The sequence below is a fragment of the Catharus ustulatus genome, chromosome 14, assembly GCF_009819885.2.
Source record: "Catharus ustulatus isolate bCatUst1 chromosome 14, bCatUst1.pri.v2, whole genome shotgun sequence".
Lineage (NCBI taxonomy): Eukaryota > Metazoa > Chordata > Aves > Passeriformes > Turdidae > Catharus > Catharus ustulatus.
Window position 1 is genome coordinate 20,317,031 of NC_046234.1, and position 21,504 is coordinate 20,338,534.

Consider the following 21,504-nt stretch of genomic DNA (forward strand, 5'->3'; position numbering starts at 1 on the left):
TGGGAAGCACCTTCAGAGCCGTGCCTGATTTACAGCTTTCCCCCACGTTCCTGTGCCACGGTGTGTCACAAGTAAGAGCTTCCAGGGGCTGAGAGGTGCAGGGTCTGTCAAGCTAAGCCAAATGAAAAATTAGTTTAAGATTAAATTCTCCCCCAGACTGAGTTCACCAGATCTCAGAGAAAGAGAAATATTTCTTAGAACTCAACAGTAACAGTGCCAGACAGAAATTTGCCTTTTTTTGGAAACTGCCTAGACTCAGAAATTTGCATCCTTCTCTGCAGAGAGGTAGACAGCTGAGGCATTTAACAGCTGAGTATTTCCTTTAAACATAATGCTTAAAGCTTGTCTACATTCCCGTGGATGTTCTGAAGCAACACCTGCAGTCTGGAGATATCCTCGCCGAGGCAGAGCAGCCGAGGCTCTGAGCAGGGTGCACAAAGCTCAGCTCAGCTCTCTGCGGTTTCACCCCTGTGCTGGTGAGATCCTGAGCCCTGGGTGGGTTTGTGATGGACACAGCAGCACAGAAAACCCCTCCAACCCCCTCTGTGTTCCTGGAAACACTGCTGGAGGAGAGGAGGCTAAAGGGATTTGTTCTGCCTTGCAAAGTGTTTCATGTCCCCAAACACAGAAATGTGTGCAAGAGAGCAGCACAGGGAGAGGATGGAGAGGGTGGCACCACAGCTGGATCCCACAGCTGGATCCCACAGCTGGGATGGGATGGGATGGGATAATGGGATGGGATAATGGGATGGGATAATGGGATGGGATGGGAGGGCAGAGCAGGCAGCACCTCCCCATTTAATGAGAACTCGCCTTGTTTCCAGCTGCTGGGAGGTCTGGGCTGAGCCCCTGGGCAGGAAACAAGGCACGGGTGGTGTGGGAGGGAGGGCAGAGAGCAAATGCCAGGGGGAGAGGAGAGGAGGGGAGGCAAACCCAGCTCAGAGCAGGGGGATGCTGCTCTCAAAGGGGAGGCAAACCCACAAACCCCAGCTCAGAGCAGGGAGATGCTGCCCGCAGCCACTGCCTGGTTTAACCCCTGTGAGGATGGAGCAAATCCCCCTCGAGTGGCACGTGCAGCATCCTGGGCTAGAGATCCCTGCTGCTGTGTTTCATCCTGCACCCCAGAGCACCAGGTGAGGAGAGCTCCCTTCCCTTCCCTTCCCTTCCCTTCCCTTCCCTTCCCTTCCCTTCCCTTCCCTTCCCTTCCCTTCCCTTCCCTTCCCTTCCCTTCCCTTCCCTTCCCTTCCCTTCCCTTCCCTTCCCCAGACTTGCTTTGCAGATGTTTTCTGTCTGGAGAGCAGAGTCTAAACTTCATAAAATCACTCAGAAGACACAAAACACTCTCACCACTCCAGCCAGAGGCAGAGTGGAACAGCAGGCTGTAACAGGCTATCTGGAGTCCCAGGAAAACACCAATTCTTCCTTTAAAGCCCCACTGAAATAAATCTGAGTGTTCCCTCAGAAATATCTGTCCTGGGCTACAGTGGAAGGTCCTGCCAGTCTGGCTGATGTTTGCTCTGTAAAAGTTGGATGGTGCAGCCCACACACTGGCTTGCACTGCAAGTTGTTTTTTGCAGAATCTTTTTCTCTGTTATATGAGAAATTCAGCAATTAATCAATCTCCTGGCACACAAAACTGCAGTTGGGCAGGAGCAAGGGGCAGAGTGCTGTGAAAACTCAAAAATCCCTTCTCTGCCTGGAACCACAGAGCTGTGAAAGCTTCTCCTGTGAGGGTAAAAGCTCTATGGCCACGTTTGTTTGGTTTTAGTTGTTCTGGACTCAGGATCCACTTCCAGCAGTTATCTCTGGGTGGTGGCACCATGTGGTGATTTCCCACGGGATCTCTCTTTCCCTACCTTTTTAAAAATTATTATTTTATTTTTAATTCTCTCTTAAACTGATACTGTTTATGGTTTTGTTTCAAATGGATGAAAATTTCAATTGCATTTGACATGAGCCAAAGCAGAACTGAATGTTTCTGATGGGGTTCTTTGCTACTGAATTTTTTGGGACCAAACCAACATATTTCTTGCTTTTAATCCTGACCTGTCTTCCTTTGGCAATTGTGATTTCCCCACCTCCTGTGAATAAAACTTGAGGAAAAGATTTGTGTGGCTCCCTGCAGCAGAACCAGCACGAGAGGGGGAAAAGCCACAACCCAGAGCACAAATCTCCCCTTTTCTATTTTAAATGCCTCTTGGCAGATTGTGTGATTTTCATTATCTTTACCCCATTTCTTCCCCCCTTCCCCAGGAGCTTTTGGCCATCAGCATCCTCGGTGTTTTCTGTGCTGGGTGTTTGTGTCAGCCTCAAACCCGAGTGCCAGATGGGAGCCCCATGCTCCTCAGAGATCATTTCCAGCATTCTCTGAGAGGCTGGGTAACATATGCCCACGAGAAATTGAAAATGCTGCTCCTTGTATGAACTGGGCACACTCAAGGGCACTGAGGAGGGGAAGGAAATAACGGAGCCAGGAGTGTTCTGTGCTTCTGAAACAGATTAATTTCCTGAAGGGAGGTTAGATTAACATCTAGATTGGCTGTTGATTTGTTGTGGATCATTTTATTGCTAAAAACACCTGCATGTGTGGTCATGGATCCCACAGCAAAGGGAGGCTTTGTGTTAAAAATTGGAATTTTTACTAATAGGAGCTTTGTGTTAAAAGTTTGAATTTTTACTAATAGGAGCTTTATGTTAAAAAATTGGAAATTTTACTAATAGGAGCTTTATGTTAAAAAATTGGAATTTTTACTAATAGGAGCTGTTATAAGCGTATGACACATTGTTGGCTTTTCACAACTATTAAAATAAATGCTATATGTATAATGCTAAAATAGCTTTTCTGTATGAGTGTTTTTTTCTTTTCTTCTAATAACAAAAGTTAAACATAAGTTTTTTTAAAATAGTATGCCCAAACTATCCGCCTAATTTAAATAACCCGTAAATGTATAATAAAGCCCTACAACTAACACAACAATTATCAACACTCACCTGCAAAAAACCAAAACCACCACCCAAATTAAAAAATAAAAAATTAAAACCACAAGCCAAAAAACACACATACTCTAAAAAAACAAATCCAAAAAATAAACATATTAACAATTCCCAAAAATTTTTTACTATAGATAAAAAACTATAAATATACAACAAGTTAATGCATTATAAAATATATTTTAAAAAGCATTCCCAAAGCAACTGAGTGCTCTTTGCAACTTGCTCTGTCCTGAGGCTCTGTCCCTACTCTGTCCTTGCTGTCCTAGGACTCTGTCCTTCTGTCCTGGGGTTCTATATCTGCTGTCCTTGCTGTCCCTGTGTCCTGGTGCCCTGTCCCTGCTGTCCAGGGGCTCTGTCCCTGTGTCCCTGCTGTCCTGGGGCCCTGTCCCTGCTGTCCTGGGGCTCTGTCCCTGTGTCCCTGCTGTCCTGGGGCCCTGTCCCTGTGTCCTGGGGCTCTGTCCCTGTTCTGTCCCTCTGTCCCTGTTCTGTCCCTCTGTCCCTGCTGTCCTGGGGCTCTGTCCCTGCTGTCCTAGGGCTCTGTCCCTGCTGTCCCTGCTGTCCTGGGGCTCTGTCCCTGCTGTCCTAGGGCTCTGTCCCTGCTGTCCCTGCTGTCCTAGGGCTCTGTCCCTGCTGTCCCTGCTGTCCTAGGGCTCTGTCCCTGCTGTCCCTGCTGTCCTGGGTCCCTGTCCCTGCTGTCCTGGGTCCCTGTCCCTGTGTCCCTGCTCCTCCCAGGCTCTCCCCTCCCATCTCCATCCCCACTCAGCCCAGCCCTGGTGCTGAACTCCGGTCCCTTTGCCTCTGCCTGGGGCTCGTGCAAAGTGCTCCGTGTGTTTGTGAGGGCTATAAAAAGACCTTTAATATTTCAGCTGCTGAAAGAAATTTGCAGGGCTGCAGATACTGCACTAGACACTCCAAACAGCCAAGGTCCCCTTTTGAGGAGAGATCACCTTACAAAGGGAGCAGATGAACCCTCCTGCGATCACAGAGAGCACTCACTCACTGTGGGCACTTGGCAAAAGGGTTTGGATCGGGCTCAAAACCAACATCTTTGTGCTAACACCAGTGAAAGTCCCGCTCTGCTTTTGGGGCAGGCAAGAGGAGCTCCCAGCATCGATCACCGGTGGGTGGGAGCTGTTCAGGAGAGATCATCAGCAAACCCTGCAAACTCCCAGCCTGCCCCCCATGGGAGGGATGCCTTGGTGTGAGCCTGCTGTCCTGTGCTGTTGGGTAATTTTGATGTTGGCTGGCTCCAGGTGCCACAGCACTTGTCACTGGATATTCAGAAACTGCTCTGAGAAGTTGGGAGACCGGGGGGCCCTCTGTGGATTCTCTGAAAATTAGCTTATTGCTTGACTGTTAAGCGTATTGTATATGCCAAGTAATTAATTTTTACAGCAAACTTGTCTATGATTTGGGCAAAGGAGCAATTAATTCTCTGGAAAGAGATCCATTATCATAATTGCTAATGGATCCAGGAGTCCTTTAGACACAGATGGACAAAAAACCCCTTTCATCTCTGTGATTAGGGTACCTGAAGTCTGTCCCAGCCTACATGGCAGGGAGCTAGCCCATTAAAAACCCTGACCCCGTGCTAATTGCGGCTGCTGAGGTGGAGGAGAGAGGACAGGCAGCTCCTTCCTCTCTCCCCCAGGAGCACCAGCCCATCCCCTGTCCCTGTTCTTCCCCTCGGGGCTATAATCGGGATTTTCCTGCTGGCAGCAGCAGTAGTGGGTGTAAAGCTCTGAACACCTCGGACTGAGAGACTTTCACCCCTCAGTGCTGGGCAGACCCAGCTGTGCTGTGCTGAGAGAGGAGCTGCCCCAGCCCCTGCAGTCACAGCAGAGCTGGGATGGTCCCTGCAGGAGCAGGGCTGAGCAGGGCAAACACAGCCCTGGCTGGGGCACGGGAACAGCTGCACTCCTCCTATCCCCTGCATCATTCTGCAACACATCTCAGCTCTGCAGCCTGATTTGTGCTAGAAAGGACGTTGGGGAACTTGCAGAATTGTAATTAATATTTCATAGAGTCACCCTCAAAGAGCAGCTAACAAAGAGCACTCAGGACACCAAAGGCTGAGTGTTTCCCTGGGCCAAGGGGCTCTGCTGCAGGGGCAGGAGCTTCTCCAGCTCAGACAGGATCCCTGGGCTCCGCTCTGCTCCCCATCCTCACACAGCATCCCTGGGCTCTGCTCTGCTCTGCTCTGCTCCCCATCCTCACACAGCACCCCTGGGCTCTGCTCTGCTCTGCTCCCCATCCTCACACAGCACCCCTGGGCTCTGCTCTGCTCCCCATCCTCACACAGCACCCCTGGGCTCTGCTCTGCTCTGCTCCCCATGCTCACACAGCATCCCCTGGGCTCTGCTCTGCTCCCCAGCTCAGACAGCACCCCTGGGCTCTGCTCTGCTCCCCATCCTCACACAGCACCCCTGGGCTCTGCTCTGCTCCCCATGCTCACACAGCACCCCTGGGCTCTGCTCTGCTCCCCATCCTCACACAGCATCCCTGGGCTCTGCTGGGCTCTGCTCCCCATCCTCACACAGCATCCCCTGGGCTCTGCTCTGCTCCCCATCCTCACACAGCATCCCCTGGGCTCTGCTCTGCTCCCCATCCTCACACAGCACCCCTGGGCTCTGCTCTGCTCCCCATCCTCACACAGCATCCCTGGACTCTGCTCTGCTCCCCATCCTCACACAGCATCCCTGGGCTCTGCTGGGCTCTGCTCCCCATCCTCACACAGCACCCCTGGGCTCTGCTCTGCTCCCCATCCTCACACAGCACCCCTGGGCTCTGCTCTGCTCTGCTCCCCATCCTCACACAGCACCCCTGGGCTCTGCTCTGCTCCCCATCCTCACACAGCACCCCTGGGCTCTGCTGGGCTCTGCTCCCCATCCTCACACAGCATCCCTGGGCTCTGCTCTGCTCTGCTCTGCTCCCCATCCTCACACAGCACCCCTGGGCTCTGCTCTGCTCCCCATCCTCACACAGCACCCCTGGGCTCTGCTCCCCAGCTCAGACAGGTTCCCTGGGCTCTGCTCTGCTCCCCATCCTCACACAGCATCTCTGGGCTCTGCTCTGCTCCCCATCCTCACACAGCACCCCTGGGCTCTGCTCCCCAGCTCAGACAGGATCCCTGGGCTCTGCTCTGCTCCCCATGCTCACACAGCACCCCTGGGCTCTGCTCTCCATCCTCACACAGCATCCCTGGGCTCTGCTCTGCTCCCCATGCTCACACAGCACCCCTGGGCTCTGCTCCCCAGCTCACACAGCACCCCTGGGCTCTGCTCCCCAGCTCAGACAGGATCCCTGGGCTCTCTCTGCCCCCCAGCTCACACCAGGCAGAATTTGCAGCTGGCCAGCACTGCTGGTGGAAGAGAAGGGGTGAAGAGAACAGAGCAAGAGGCTCCTGTGGGAGTTGCTGCAGTGCTGTTTAACCTGTAGTGCCAGAGCACTGTCAATAGAGCTTGGGGGATGCTGAGAGGGGCCAGACCTCGGGCCTGAATGCTGCTGATGTCTGGGGACACAGACCACACCCTTCTGACCTGTTCAGTATCTCCTGATGACCTGCATGGCCCTTCTGGAGCATCTTCCTGCTCTGGACATGGTATTTTGTTAGAACTAAAAGCCTTTATGTGGTTTAGAGCCAGCACAGGTCCAGCCTTGTTTGTTCTAGCGATGCCTTAGGATTTTAGCTTTTATATTTTCCAGATCCTACCCTTCTTTAGTATGTAACTCCATAAAGCTGCACAGCCTGTTAGTCACTATCTTCCCATTTAGCTCAGACAAAACAATTCCTCACACAAAACACCACCTTTACTCACTCTGGTAAATTCAGAGGATTTCTTGCTGGTGGGTGCTGTTCCAGTATCCTTGATGAGCATCCTGAACTCCCAGTGAGTCTGGAGAGCAAAGAATTCTCCTAGAAAGAACCTGTTTTTTGGGGACCAAAGCTCCCCAGAGGGTGTGATGGCATTTTAAGCTCTGACTAAGTAAGGGAAGGGAAGGAGCTGAGCTGGTGTGCTGGCACAGCCCTGGGGATGAGGAGCAGTGCTGCACTGGGGCAGGAACACAGCAGTGCTTCAGCAGAGAGGGGCTGAGGAAATGAATCACAAGGTGCTGGTGAAGAGCTCTCAGCTCATCCCTCCTCAGGAAGGAGCAGCTCTTGGAGGTGTTCTCATGGAAATTGTTCCTCGAGCCTCACTGGCAGGAACAGCAGGTGAATTGTTTCCTGGGAGGGGTTTTCTTACCACACTAGATATCAGCAAACACAGGTGTAGCTAACTTTTTGCTCAAGGAAGGGAGTTTTTAGCTGATTCAATTCCCTTTCTTCGAGTTATTGGCTGCTGCTGTTTCCCTTAATTATTTTTTAATGAGAAAACCAAATGTGACACTGTGTTGTACTGATGGACACAGTGAAGAGGTTCTTGGACAGTTTATTGTCAAATTCCTTTCGACAGAGAGAGATGAATCCCCTGGGATGCTGATCCCAACCCCTCAGTCCCTCTGCAGGTTTGGCACCCAGCAAGGCTGGATTGCTCCAGGACAGCCCCTGCACATCCTGGGGCTTTTCTCTTCACAGGGACTGCTCTGCTTGGGAAGGGGTGCACGGACCACGCTGTGTCCTAAGGGCAGCAATCACAGAAATATTGGCCTGGAGGAGACCAGGAAGAAGTAGAACTTTTGAAGGGGATTTGAGGATGTTTTGGATTCCTCAAGCTGCTGCTGGCAGAGCGTTTCCTGGGACTGGAAGGGAAATCAGTCATTTCACAGCACTCTCCCAGCCTAATGCAGACAGTCCCATGGTGGCAGCTTTTAAAAGCTGTTTGTCTCATTAAAGCCCAGTTAACTCATTTCTGAAATTAGAAACTTTTATGATTAATGACTTGTGGTAGTTTGCTTTAAAGAAGATGCTTGCTAATCAGATCTTCTTTATTTCCCTAAATCACTTCTGAGAGTTGTGTTACTGCCTTAGTTATGACAGGGTGACAGTGATGCTTGGTACTTCAAGAAAAATGATTGGTAGTGATGCAATTCATGCCTACAAGGACTGTCTGAGGAGCAGCTGAAAGCTCCATGGCTGTAATAAACATGAGGAGGAGGATTTTTGGTGAATTTGCCTGCTCTAGCACAGGAGTTCTCATTCATTTTAACAGAGGTGTGCCAGGCTAAAAGGCCTAGGGTGAAGAACACAAAAAAGAGATGACATTCACCTCGACTTGCTCTCTCTGACCTTTGTGAGTGGCTCTGAGCTGGATGTGAGTAACACGGGTGCCAACCTTTGTGTCATACACAGGCTCCCAGCTGGGGCTGTGAGTCACAGATAGCAGATTATTTATTGAATTGCAGGAACAGCAGCCCTGCAAACCTCTGAGCCAGGCTGGCAGCACTGGGGTGTTTTCTCTGGCAGGGCACCGGGGTGCAGCTCCCTGCAGGGGATGCTGATGTGGATGCAGGGCTCAGGCTCTGGGGGCACCTCTGCTCCTCCCCGCTTCAAGGAGAGTGCAGGGGATTAATCCTGGGCTTTGCAAGGTCTCACACCAGCTCAGAGCGCTGGGGCTGGCTCTGACAAGGTCCCTGGGTGCTCTTTGCTCTGTGGTTTCCAGCTTTCATTTCCAGTTGGATTCAGAGCCCTCGTTCAGGGTGGGAGCAGCTCCCAGGCCAGGATGTGCCACAGCCCCACGGCCCCGTGCTCCTCCAGCTCCCTCTGGGCCAAAACCCCCAATGCATCTGCTGGCCACCTTCATCACCCACCCCTCAGAAGTAAGCAGCCAAGCCTTGCTTACCAAATGTATTTGGTAATGTAATTTGGTAAAGTGATACATTATTTCTTGTGGGAGGCACGGAGTCCTTCGTTAAAAATGTAAAAGGCAAAATCTGTCAGAGCCTGGATCGCTAAGGTTTGTGTTTTTCAAGACAAAAATGTTTTATTTGTTTCCCCTCCACTCATGTTTTCATCCCCCCCACTATGTATTTCCTTGTTCATTGATTCCCTGCTTTGAAACTGCTCGTGTCAGGCTACTCCTCTTTGTACATTATGGTGGGATTTTAAAGTAACACTTCATTCTGTTATCTTTAAAATTACAGACTTGGCCCATGCTTTCATACTCCACACCTCTCCCTCTGAAAGGAACCCTCCAAGCGTTCTGAAGCAAGGAGTGTTTGTGGAGTGGCTCCACGAGTATAAATAGCTCTCCAGCAGAGCAGCACCTGCCATCCTGCCACGTCTCACACTTCCCCCAAAGCCCTGTGCACGCAGGGCTGCATCACAGCTATTGTTTGTGCTAAGCTTCCTCCCACTCCTGTAATCCTCCTGCTCACATGGATGGGCTATTCTGCATTCAGGAAAGTGTGGGGACGTAAATTGCAGCTGAGGATTCTGTGGACATGACACGGTGCGTGTGTGTGTGCTCTGGCAAGGGAGGGGAATGGAAATGTTGACACTTCAGAGGGAAGGGACGTGGCTCTTCCCAAGTGCCTGGTGTCACATCCACTCACTGCTGATGCTTTCCAAGTGTAGGAGCTCTGGACTGATGGATCTGTGGGGTTTGGAGAGCTGGGGTGCTGGGCTTTGCCACACTCACCTGGGGTGGTCTCAGCACTTCAGCCTCCCTGTGTCCTGCTGCCAGCCCTGCTGTGCCAGCCCAGCTGTGCCAGCCCTGCTGTGCCTGCCCAGGGGATGGTGGCACCTGTCACAGCTCAGGTGCTCCCATATCCATCTCTGGGGGCCCAGAGTCAGAGCTGTGTGTGCCCCCAGGACTGGAGAAGCCAGGATGCTGCTCCAGGCTCTCAAAGGCTGGAGTTTCACTGCCGTGCTGTATTCAGATTGTTTGGGTCTGGCTGGAGCACAGACTGCTCTGCACACACTGAGCATGGCCCTGCTCCTCTCTGCTTCCCTGCAGGCACAGCCAGGGCTGGTTTTAACCTGCTGGAGGAAGGGACACATGGGCTCCTCCACCCTGGCTCGTGTTCATTGTCTGCTGTGCCCAGCCTGGCTCAGCTTGCCCTCAAGCCTCAAATTGCTCAGCACAGGGCTGCTTAGAGATGCTCACACCGGGAGGGTTTCCTGGTGTTCTGATGTTCAACCAGAGCCAAACCCCTCCTCTGTTCTGGACAATATTCCATGACCAGGGCTGGACAATATTGCAGCTGGCCAGGGCTGGACAATATTCCATCTAACCAAAGCTGGACAATGTTTCATTTGACCAGAGCTGGACAATATTCCATCTGACCAGGGCTGGACAATATTCCATGTGACCAGGGCTTTTCCCCAGTCCCTGCAGGGTGTTGCAGAGTCCCTGCAGCTGGAGATGTGCTCGAGCACTGCTGGTGCTGCCAGGCCAGGGAAGTGGCAGCTGGCAGGAGGGTGACACAGGCACCATTTGAGCTTGGCACCATTAACCATTTAAACCTTTTAAACACATGGCCACGGGCCTGAGACGTTCCTCAGGACGGCTGGGGGAGCCTGACGTTCATAAATGATTCTCCTGACTCCTGCTAATTTTAGCCTTGAAGTGTTTACAAACAGAGCAGCATTTGTCCCTGCTCCTGATCCAGCAGGATTTCAGCCCCATCCCTGCTGGCACATTCCCTGCAGGAAAAACAAAACGGGATGCAAAGTGTGAGAGCTAAGGGAGCGCTCAGATCGAGGCACAGCCCCTGGGGCTGGAAATGATGTATCTGCAGCTCTCTGAGTGTCACCAGGAATTCAAAGGTTTGTACACCCAGGGATAGTGCTGAGGAGAGAATGGGGAGCAGGGACCAAAGCTGGAGGCAGTTTCAGTGGGGCTCCAAGGTGGGGTCTGGCACTGTGTCAGGGAAGGGAAGGATGGCACAAGGGGGCACCAGCACCGAGCCCAGGCTGCTCTGCCTCCCACAAAAGGCCAAGGGTTGGTGCACAGGGGACTGCACACAGCATCTCTGACCTGAACACCCTGTTTGGCTGCTGCTCTGAAATGAGGTGAGAGGAGAACATCAAAAAATTCAATTTTATCAACACAGTTCATATGGAGCTTTAGAAACAGATTTTTAAATGCATACAAGCCAGCTGAAAAACCCTTTCCCTTTCTAAACTCTGCCCTCCAGGTGCAGTCCTTTGAACAGGGCACCTCTGCTGAATGGTTGTGCTTCTCCACAAAGGATGAGCAGGCAGAATCCTCCTGGCCAGGCAAGGACCTGCACTTCATTCTGCTCTAAAGGACAAAGGCTGCAGCTGCAAGCTCTGCCTTGAACAAATCCAAATCCCCCAAATTACCTGAACTCTGCTTTGTTTAAAAAAAAAAAAAAAACCAAAAAAACAAAAAAAACAACCCAAACTCGTCATGAGACACTTATTTTGAGAGTAAAGCTCTGCTTTTCTCCAAGATCAAGCCAGCTGCTAGAGCACTGCTACAGCCAGCCCTTGGTGCTGTGGGAATTTGGGGGTCAGGAGGACTCACAGTTCCACAAAAACAAAAGGGAGAAGTATTTTCATTTCTTTGCCCCTGCTCACACGTGGCACCGTGCTTGTCATGGAGATGAAAACCTGGTTGACACATAAATGCCAGCTGCCATCTGATGAAGACATGTGAGAGGTTTATTGGGTAGCTGCTGAGCTGGAAGTGAGCAGGGAGCCTGGGGACACATGGCCAGAGGGTCCTGACCCCAGGAAACAGGAGAAGTGGAGCAGAAGAGCTCAGTGCAACAGGCTGAGCTTCATCCTCTGATCCTGGGTGAGGGCTGAACCCAGATCATGTCTGAGTGAAGAAAATGATAAAAAAAATTCCATCAATGCTGCTTACAATTGCTGCAAGTTAAAAAGAACTGAGGCAATGGGTGAACTGCACAGAGCTCTAGAGAAGGCAATTCTGTGGAGGAAAAGAACAAAAGGAATGGGGGCAATAGGCTCATGTCAGAGAAAGCAACTTCTTTTGTGGCTGCACAATTCTAGTGCTGCTTGGTGGGACAATGTTCAAATTAGCAGAATAAATCTTGTCTTACACACTGTAGGCTCCTTGCAACTCTTTGAACTTTCTTTCAAGGTGAGTTTGGGGAACTAAACTCATGTCTTTCAGTTTTTCCTTTGAGTAATCACTTCTGCCAGGAGCCACCCTGTGTGCTTTGTGTGTGTGCATGGGTGCAAACATGGGCAGGGCTGGGAAAAGGGAAAGGGAAAGGAACAGGAAAAGGGAAAGGAAAAGGAAAAGGAAAAGGTAAAAAGTGCAGGTGCTCTTTACTGACCTGTCCCATTGCAGCCCAGCCCTGTGACCCATCTGAACCCCTGTCCCTGCCCCCCAGTGCCATTTATCTGTGCTGATAAATGGTTGTTGCACGTCTGGAGGTTCTGGAGTCAGGGTGATGCTGCTGGTGCCAAGGAGAATTCTTAAACAGTTGCAATTCATCAAACTTGGGGACAGGGGCAACCTCAGAGGAGGGCTGGCAAGCAGGCAGCTGTTAGAGGCAATCTGGGCAGGATTTTAAGACAGGAAGTTTCTTTTGCAGGTATTCCAGATTTGGATTTTACTTCTCATTTGATTTGTAAGACATTGGATGAATTGTTTTGCCCGTGGCAGTAATTGGTGGGTGATCACTCCCTGTCTTTATCCCAACCCATGAGAATTTTTCTGTATATATTTGTTATATTTTCTGTCCTGTCCTGCTGAGGAGGGCAGGGATGGAGCAGTGGGACCTGGCACCCCGTGGGATGTGTGATCCCTGTCCCTTCCCACTTGGATCTTGTGTGGATCAGACTGAATTACTTAGAGAAATTAAAGTGCAATCTCTGAACCATCCATTAGCTGGAACTCCATTTGTGTGCAGCAGTTGGGTTTTGGCAATCAGGAGGAGGAAGATTGTGCACAGCAAGCTGTGTGCCCAAAAAAGATCCGTGCAGTGCTTGAGACTGCGTGGGAATAGGAATGGTCACAATAATTTGGGGGCCAAGTGGAACATCCCCTGGAACAGGGACGTGCCTGCTGGAGGACAGGCTGTGCTTTGGCCCCGAGCTCAGTGTTTATCTCACCTGTAAATCCTCCTGGGCTTTACTGGAACTCACAGCTGCTCATACAGAAATTTGGCATTCCAACCACAGCAGTGGTGGGAGATGTGCAGTGGATTTCTTTGGGCTGGTTTTACAGGCACCACTGCAGAACAGGGGCTGCTAAACCAGGCACATGTCTTACTTATTTTATCAACATTCAATAGATACCTCGAGATGCCAGTGTGAATATTGAAATGGAACTTGAAATGAGGATTAAGTACTTGCATTAGTGAGACTTTGTCATGTCTGGAATCCTAAATGTAAGGTCTAATCCTGCTCTGCCTGAATGTAGGGAGAGTTTTACCTCACATTTGACTGGGAACATACCAGGAGCCATCAGGACAAAGCTTTAATGGCACAATGCAAGATTCCTGCTATATAAAAGAGCAGGATCTGGACCTTTTACAAACCCCTGCCTAAAGAAAAAAGAAAATTTCAACTTGAGAATGTGCCAAAGAACCAAGGAAAAAGTACACTGAGGAGCAATGTCACTGCTGTGTGTGTGAGTTCCAAAATTCCTCAGGGGATACATGTCTCTGTAGATATTTTACAAGGGCAGGAAAAGCGTGTCCATGGCTCGAGTGTGTGTTTTATAGACAGACCACACAGCTGCTGCACGTTAAGCAGCAGAGTTTCGCTGTATAAAAGCATTTTGAATTTACAGTTTCAGATTGTTAAGTGATACTTGACCTGGGCAAGGCAGAGCCTTGTGGGAGGTGTTTCTGGGGGAATAAACTCCCTCAGACAGGCACAGCTCTGAGCTGGGAGCATCCAGAGAGCCCAAACATGATCTGTGTGTGCAAAGCCTCGAGTTTCACTTCTCACCGGAGCAGAGAGCCCTCGCTGTGCCCGGGGCAGTGCCTCTGTCCCTCGGGAAGGACAGCTCGGACCGTGGAGGGGACAGATGATGCTCCAGCCATTTGTGCTGCCTGGCTTGCTGCCACCCAGCTTAAATGGCTCCGTCCAGTCTTGGGAGGCGCACTGAAGGTGCGTAATTAGGGCAATTTACTGATATCTGAGTATATATCTGATGTACTTTCAATCGTGCTCCCCCAACAAAGAGTGTCCGAATTTAAACCCTCCCAGGGCACACAGGGAGCACCTAGGCACCATTTACATTCACACATCAGATTTCTTTGTACCAAACTTCACTAAATCTTCTTCCTTGGCTATCTGATTCATCAGGAGGTGCAGAAATTGCTGTAAATGCAGGAGCTCAGAGGGTGCTGTCAGTGAGAGGTTCAGGACCCGGCAGGGCTGTGTGCAGGGGGGTTCCTGAGCCTGGCTGTGCTGTGCAGCTGTTGGGTGTGTGCAGGGGGGTTCCTGAGCCTGGCTGTGCATTGTTGGGTGTGTGCAGGGGGGTTCCTGAGCCTGGCTGTGCATTGTTGGGTGTGTGCAGGGGGGTTCCTGAGCCTGGCTGTGCTGTGCAGTTGTTGGGTGTGTGCAGGGGGGTTCCTGAGCCTGGCTGTGCAGTTGTTGGGTGTGTGCAGGGGGGTTCCTGAGCCTGGCTGTGCTGTGCATTGTTGGGTGTGTGCAGGGGGGTTCCTGAGCCTGGCTGTGCTGTGCAGTTGTTGGGTGTGTGCAGGGGGGTTCCTGAGCCTGGCTGAGCTGTGCAGTTGTTGGGTGTGTGCAGGGGGGTTCCTGAGCCTGGCTGGGCAGTTGTTGGGTGTGTGCAGGGGGGTTCCTGAGCCTGGCTGTGCTGTGCATTGTTGGGTGTGTGCAGGGAGTTCCTGAGCCTGGCTGGGCAGTTGTTGGGTTTGTGCAGGGAGGTTCCTGAGCCTGGCTGTGCATTGTTGGGTGTGTGCAGGGGGGTTCCTGAGCCTGGCTGTGCTGAGCAGTTGTTGGGTGTGTGCAGGGGGGTTCCTGAGCCTGGCTGTGCTGGGCAGTTGTTGGGTGTGTGCAGGGGGGTTCCTGAGCCTGGCTGTGCTGGGCATTGTTGGGTGTGTGCAGGGGGGTTCCTGAGCCTGGCTGTGCTGGGCAGTTGTTGGGTGTGTGCAGGGGGGTTCCTGAGCCTGGCTCTGCAGTTGTTGGGTGTGTGCAGGGGGGTTCCTGAGCCTGGCTGTGCAGTTGTTGGGTGTGTGCAGGGGGGTTCCTGAGCCTGGCTGGGCAGGTGTTGGGTGTGTGCAGGGGGGTTCCTGAGCCTGGCTGTGCTGGGCAGTTGTTGGCTGTGTGCAGGGGGGTTCCTGAGCCTGGCTGTGCTGTGCATTGTTGGGTGTGTGCAGGGGGGTTCCTGAGCCTGGCTGTGCTGGGCAGTTGTTGGGTGTGTGCAGGGGGGTTCCTGAGCCTGGCTCTGCAGTTGTTGGGTGTGTGCAGGGGGGTTCCTGAGCCTGGCTGTGCAGTTGTTGGGTGTGTGCAGGGGGGTTCCTGAGCCTGGCTGGGCAGTTGTTGGGTGTGTGCAGGGGGGTTCCTGAGCCTGGCTGTGCTGTGCAGCTGTTGGGTGTGTGCAGGGGGGTTCCTGAGCCTGGCTGTGCATTGTTGGGTGTGTGCAGGGGGGTTCCTGAGCCTGGCTGTGCATTGTTGGGTGTGTGCAGGGGGGTTCCTGAGCCTGGCTGTGCTGTGCAGTTGTTGGGTGTGTGCAGGGGGGTTCCTGAGCCTGGCTGTGCAGTTGTTGGGTGTGTGCAGGGGGGTTCCTGAGCCTGGCTGTGCTGTGCATTGTTGGGTGTGTGCAGGGGGGTTCCTGAGCCTGGCTGTGCTGTGCAGTTGTTGGGTGTGTGCAGGGGGGTTCCTGAGCCTGGCTGAGCTGTGCAGTTGTTGGGTGTGTGCAGGGGGGTTCCTGAGCCTGGCTGGGCAGTTGTTGGGTGTGTGCAGGGGGGTTCCTGAGCCTGGCTGTGCTGTGCATTGTTGGGTGTGTGCAGGGAGTTCCTGAGCCTGGCTGGGCAGTTGTTGGGTTTGTGCAGGGAGGTTCCTGAGCCTGGCTGTGCATTGTTGGGTGTGTGCAGGGGGGTTCCTGAGCCTGGCTGTGCTGAGCAGTTGTTGGGTGTGTGCAGGGGGGTTCCTGAGCCTGGCTGTGCTGGGCAGTTGTTGGGTGTGTGCAGGGGGGTTCCTGAGCCTGGCTGTGCTGTGCATTGTTGGGTGTGTGCAGGGGGGTTCCTGAGCCTGGCTGTGCTGGGCAGTTGTTGGGTGTGTGCAGGGGGGTTCCTGAGCCTGGCTCTGCAGTTGTTGGGTGTGTGCAGGGGGGTTCCTGAGCCTGGCTGTGCAGTTGTTGGGTGTGTGCAGGGGGGTTCCTGAGCCTGGCTGGGCAGTTGTTGGGTGTGTGCAGGGGGGTTCCTGAGCCTGGCTGTGCTGGGCAGTTGTTGGCTGTGTGCAGGGGGGTTCCTGAGCCTGGCTGTGCTGTGCAGTTGTTGGGTTTCAATTCTGCCATCACAGCATCCGAGCACTTCTCACCTTCCAGGGCTGGAGCTGGAAAGCAAGGAGGTGACAATTTTCCCTGCTATAGCTGGGAGGTGATGCACCAAGACACCGAGGCTCAGATTCACGTTTAAATATTTGTGAGTTAAAGAAATTCTGCTGCAAAGCCAGACCTGAAGTGATTCCCCCAAAACGCAGGGATGCTCACTCCCAAGCCAGGAGCTGATGAGGGGATGTGAAGACACAAATCAGCATCCTGGCCACAGGCACCATCTCCTCGAGGATACCCCGGCCAGCGAGGCAGTCCCAAATTGAAGGCTGGGCAAACTGAACCTGGATTGCAAATCCCCTGACATTTTGCATACACAATACGATATTTGCTGTTTTAACTGACACTTCTAAGCCCTGAAAACTAGCAAGGGGGAAAACTAACTCATTTTAGACCAGCAGGGGAAGCTCCCTCTGCCCACCAGTTGGTACAATTCTTCTTGCTGGGCTGCTGCCTCCTTCCAGTGCAGTGAGTTTGAGTGTATGGGCCCCGTTTTACAGTGTAATCACTATTCCTGCAGAACTGAACAGGTCTGGCAAAGATGAGGGGCTCAGGTAAGGCAGGCTCACTGTCAGCACTAACACAGCATTTATCAGTGATGTTTGGGGTTGGAAAGGTCTCGGAGAAGAAGTGTGAATGGTCCCTGACTCTCAGCAAAGGCACTGCAAGTGCCTTTGAGAATCAGCTCCAAGTTGCACTGGACAGCTGAAATCTCCTTGCTGGGGTTCATCAGCTGTGTCTGACAGTGCTGGCTCAGCTGCACCACAGAATCTCTCCTTCCCCATTCCACTGCCAGCTCTCTGCATTCAGTGCTCCCTGTTTGGGGAGACGGACGAGAAAAAGAGCAGGTTTTTAACGGCCTGGATATCCTCTGATGTGTTAAAAAAAAAACAACTGAAGAGGTTGTGAAATACTGACGTGGAGAGCGCTGCAACTCCACTGTCATCAGATCAGAGGGCTGACGGAATGCTGGAGTCATTCTGGTTGGGAAAGGCCTCTGAGATATCAGATCTCTTAGCCACACTCCCAAGTTCACCCCTACCCCATGTCCCTAAGTGCCCATCTCTGCTGTTTAAACACCTCCAGCGATTACTTCACCCTCTCCCCAGCAGCCCTGTGCAAAGCAGAGCTGACCCCAGGTCAGCCGAGCCAGGACTGGGAGCTGGAGCAGCCTGAACATCCCGAACTGCAGCTGACCTGGGCAGTGGGGCTGCATCCCCGCCGTGCTACATCACCCTCTAGTTCTAGTTCTAGTTCTAGTTCTAGTTCTAGTTCTAGTTCTAGTTCTAGTTCTAGTTCTAGTTCTAGTTCTAGTTCTAGTTCTAGTTCTGGTTCTGGTTCTAGTTCCAGCACAGGGCAGTGCCCTGGCCGGGCAGGGCAGGAGGGACTGGCAAGCCGGGCTGTCCCCAGCTGTCCCCAGCTGTCCCCAGCTGTCCCGGCTGCAGGGGATGGTGCCGGGCAGGAATTCGGCCCCACTAAAAACAGAGACTGCTGCTGTGCCGGGGACCCCGACGGGCAGGGGGGGCACAGAGCACCCTGCCTTCCCCCAGTGCCAGCCCTGCCCTGCTCCATCCCTCGTGTCCCCCGCCCCAAAAATCCCTTCCAGCCGTGGGGAGGGGGCAGGAGGAGCCCCGAGGGCTCCCCCGGCACGGCTCGGCTCGCCCTTCCCGGCGATTTATTTTGGGCGCTGCCGAGCGGGGCCGGCTCCAAGCGTGCATCGGGTTTCTCCGGCACCACGGCGGCCCCGGCGGAGCGAGCCCTGCCCCGCGGAGCAGAGCGGGGCCAGGGGGAGGAGGGGGGCGGGACGCGCCGCTCTAGCACAGGTGAGGGGCTCGGGGGTCCCGTGCTGCCCCCCGAGGGGACGGAGCAGCGGGAGGGAGGGGGTGAACGCCGGGGCAGGGCAGCAGCTGCTGAGGGAACCCGATGTCCCTGTGCCCCCCGTGCCCTGTGAACGGGAACCCAATCATCCTGTGCCCCCCGTGCCCCTGTGAACGGGAACCTGTGCCCCCTGTGGCCCCCGTGCCCTGTGAACGGGAACCTGTGCTCCCTGTGCCCCTTGTGCCTTGTGAACGGGAACCAAATCATCCTGTGCCCCCCGTGCTCCTTCGCTCCCCGTGCCCTGTGAACGGGAACCTGTGTTCCCTGTGCCCCCTGTGAACGGGAACCTGTGCCCCCTGTGCCCCCTGTGAACGGGAACCTGTGCCCCCTGTGCCCCCTGTGCCCCCTGTGAACGGGAACCTGTGTTCCCTGTGCCCCCTGTGAACGGGAACCTGTGCCCCCTGTACCCCCCGTGCCTTGTGAACGGGAACCAAATCATCCTGTGCTCCCCGTGCTCCTTCGCTCCCCGTGCCCTGTGAGCCCCCTGTGAACCCCTTTTCCCCCTGTGCCCCCCGTGCCCTGTGAGCCCCCTTTTCCCCCTTTTCCCCCTGTGCCCCCCGTGCCCTGTGAGCCCCCTGTACCCCCTTTTCCCCCCTTTCCCCCCGTGCCCTGTGAGCCCCTTTCCCCCCCCGTGCCCCCCGTGCCCTGTGAGCCCCCTTTTCCCCCTTTTCCCCCTTTTCCCCCGTGCCCGGCCGTGGCTCCGCGCTCCCCCCGGGCAGCCACAGGCGCTGCGGGCAGAGCCGCCCTGGGCACGGGGGTGGCAGCGGCCCCCGAGCGGGGACAGCCCCGCTCCGCCCGTGGGCAGGGTTGTGTCCCTGGGGACAGCGGGGTGCCAGCTGTCCCCGTTCCCCCCCGGACGGTTTAAGGGAGCCCCGGTGCGGGCGGTGGGGAGGGGTCTGCGGGGCCGGGGCGCTGGAGCTGCCCCCCCAGCCCTGCTCGCAGCGTAAACCTGCCGCCTCTTCTGCAGTGACGGGGACTCGCGTCCTCCTCCTCCTCCTCCTATCGGCTGCAGCTCTGCTGCTCCATCCCATTATTATTAGGGGAGGATGCGAAAAGAGAAAAACCCAAACCCAGCAGAGCCGAGCAGACAGCCCCCCCCGAGTGACGGCAGCCCCCTCCCCCCGGTCGGTGGGACCTGCAGGACCAGCTGCGCTTCCCTGGCCCTGGGGAGGGGAGGCAGAGCCGGGGAGGCGGGGGAAGGAGGGGGCCGGGGCCGGGCACACACAGGGAATATCGCTTTTGTCTCCGGCACGGCGAGCGGCGCAGGGGCTCGGTGCTGCGGCTGCCGGAGCCCCCCGCGCCCCGCTCCGCTCCCGCACGCTCCGAGGCTCCGTGCCGGGGAGCGGGCACCTCTCCGGCCCCTCACCTCCCCCCCCGGCCCCTTCTCCCGGTGTGATCTCTGCCTTGCCGGCGTGGAGGATCCCCCACCCGCACGCACGCTGCCCCCCGCCCGAGCTTCCTTTGGGTCCAGCCGGAATTCGCGACGCTCCCGGGGATTTTCCCACCCAAGCTGGGGTCTATGAGCGGGAAGGTGATCAAACCCAAAGAAGAGAAAGATGCTTCCAAGGGTAAGGCAGGCGCAGCCGCCCCGAGAACCGGCTCGTTCCCCGGCCCGACCGCGGGCAGCCCGACCTTACCGGGCCGGGAGGGGGCTCGGCTCGGGGGGACCCCGGCCCGGGAGGGAGTGGCGGCGCCGTGCCGGCACCCCAGGGCACCCCACGGTACCCACGGCACCCTACAGCACCCCAGGGTACCCTACAGCACCCCAGGGCACCCCGCACGGCTGCGGGGCCGCTCAATGCGGCACCGGCGGGATCGGTACCCCCGGGCCCCGCCGGGAGGGAGGTGGGGAGGGGGCGGCTCCGGGCCGGGGGTGCCGGGGCTGCGGGGAGACATCGCCATGGAGACACCGAGCGGGGGCTGCAGCGGCCACGGGGGCCCGGCCGGGGCTGGGCTCGGGGCTGGCACCGGGGCTGGCACCGGGGGCTTCCCCGGCCCGGTTCGCCCTACCCGAGCCGGGGGCATGGCCGGGCTGCGGGGGGTCCCTGCCGGGGCACGGGGGGTTCTTTGCCCGGGTCCCTGCCGGGGTCGCACAGGTGGCAGTGTCCGTGGCAGTGTCCGTGGCAGTGTCCGTCCCCCCCGGTGCGGGGCTCGCTGTCTGTCCCCGGGGCTCGCTGTCTGTCCCCGGGGCTCGCTGTCCCCTGGGACTCGCTGTCCCTCTCTGTCCCCGGGGCTCGCTGTCTGTCCCCGGGGCTCGCTGTCCCCTGGGACTCGCTGTCCCTCTCTGTCCCCGGGGCTCGCTGTCTGTCCCCCGGGGCTCGCTGTCCCCACGGTGTCCCCGCATCCCCGTGTGTGGTCTCTGACCCCCGGCCGGGAGGGGAAGGACCAAAAACTCGTCAATATTCCCTGGTTCTGTAAAACCGAGTGGGACACTTCCCTGCCGTTCACTTTTGTAGCAGCCTGAGAGGCCGAGTCCAAACAATACAGCCTTTATATTCTTGATAAAAAGCTTTTTGGTTTCATGATTTTGAAAATTTTTGTTTAACGCTTTGCAAAGCTTTTTTTAAATTATTATTTTCTTTTTTTTCCCCGTGAGTTTTTTTTCCCAACGCTGTCTTTCCCCTTCTTACTATGTTCTGTCTCATGTCCAAATCCTCAGCGTTTGCATGACATTTTTTTTTTCTCAGCAACACAACCAACTTCACTACCTAGATGCATTGCAAAACCTTACTATTTTCTGGATAAATATGTTTTGCCTTTACATTATATTCATTGAAGTTGAGTTGGTTTTGATTTTCTTTCACGGTGGCCTTATTTGCTATGTTGCGCTTTAAATAATTTATTAAGCAGTGCAGAACAAAAGATTCCCGCCTTTGAGGAATTATTTTGCACGATTTAGAACCGTGTTATAACCGTAAACAAAAAGAAATTGCCATACTCAGGCTATGCTTGCCTGAAAGCTTGTTTTTAGAAACCAAGCTCACATTTTCCACGTTGTGCTACAATGACAAGTTTTAGTGGCACACTTGGTGTGTGGAGTTGCACAGGCAGCTCCAGCCCCGTGGGACAAAGGCGTTTGTGTGTCCTGGTGCTCAGGGACAGGCCAGGCTGTGATGTCAGCACTGACAGGTGAACGTTCCAGGCTCCCGGGAGAAGCAGCTGGTGCTGCTCTGCTGCCAGGAGATGCTGCTCTGCTCCCTGAGCTCACAGCAAACTTTGTGTG

The 21,504-nt window shown here is 54.6% G+C and overlaps 1 protein-coding gene across 2 annotated transcripts in view; it reads left to right on the forward strand.

Moving 5' to 3' along the window:
- The first annotated feature begins 19,570 nt into the window (after nt 1-19,570).
- FGF13 (fibroblast growth factor 13) overlaps nt 19,571-21,504 on the forward strand; it is a 174,255-nt gene continuing 172,321 nt past the window's right edge. The window contains exon 1 of one of the 2 annotated variants that reach the window (XM_033072300.2): nt 19,571-19,849. In XM_033072300.2, the coding sequence (XP_032928191.1) occupies nt 19,801-19,849 (49 nt within the window). In that variant the 5' untranslated portion in view covers nt 19,571-19,800. The remainder of the gene's footprint in view (nt 19,850-21,504) is intronic. The other variant, XM_033072302.2, reaches the window with a different exon arrangement.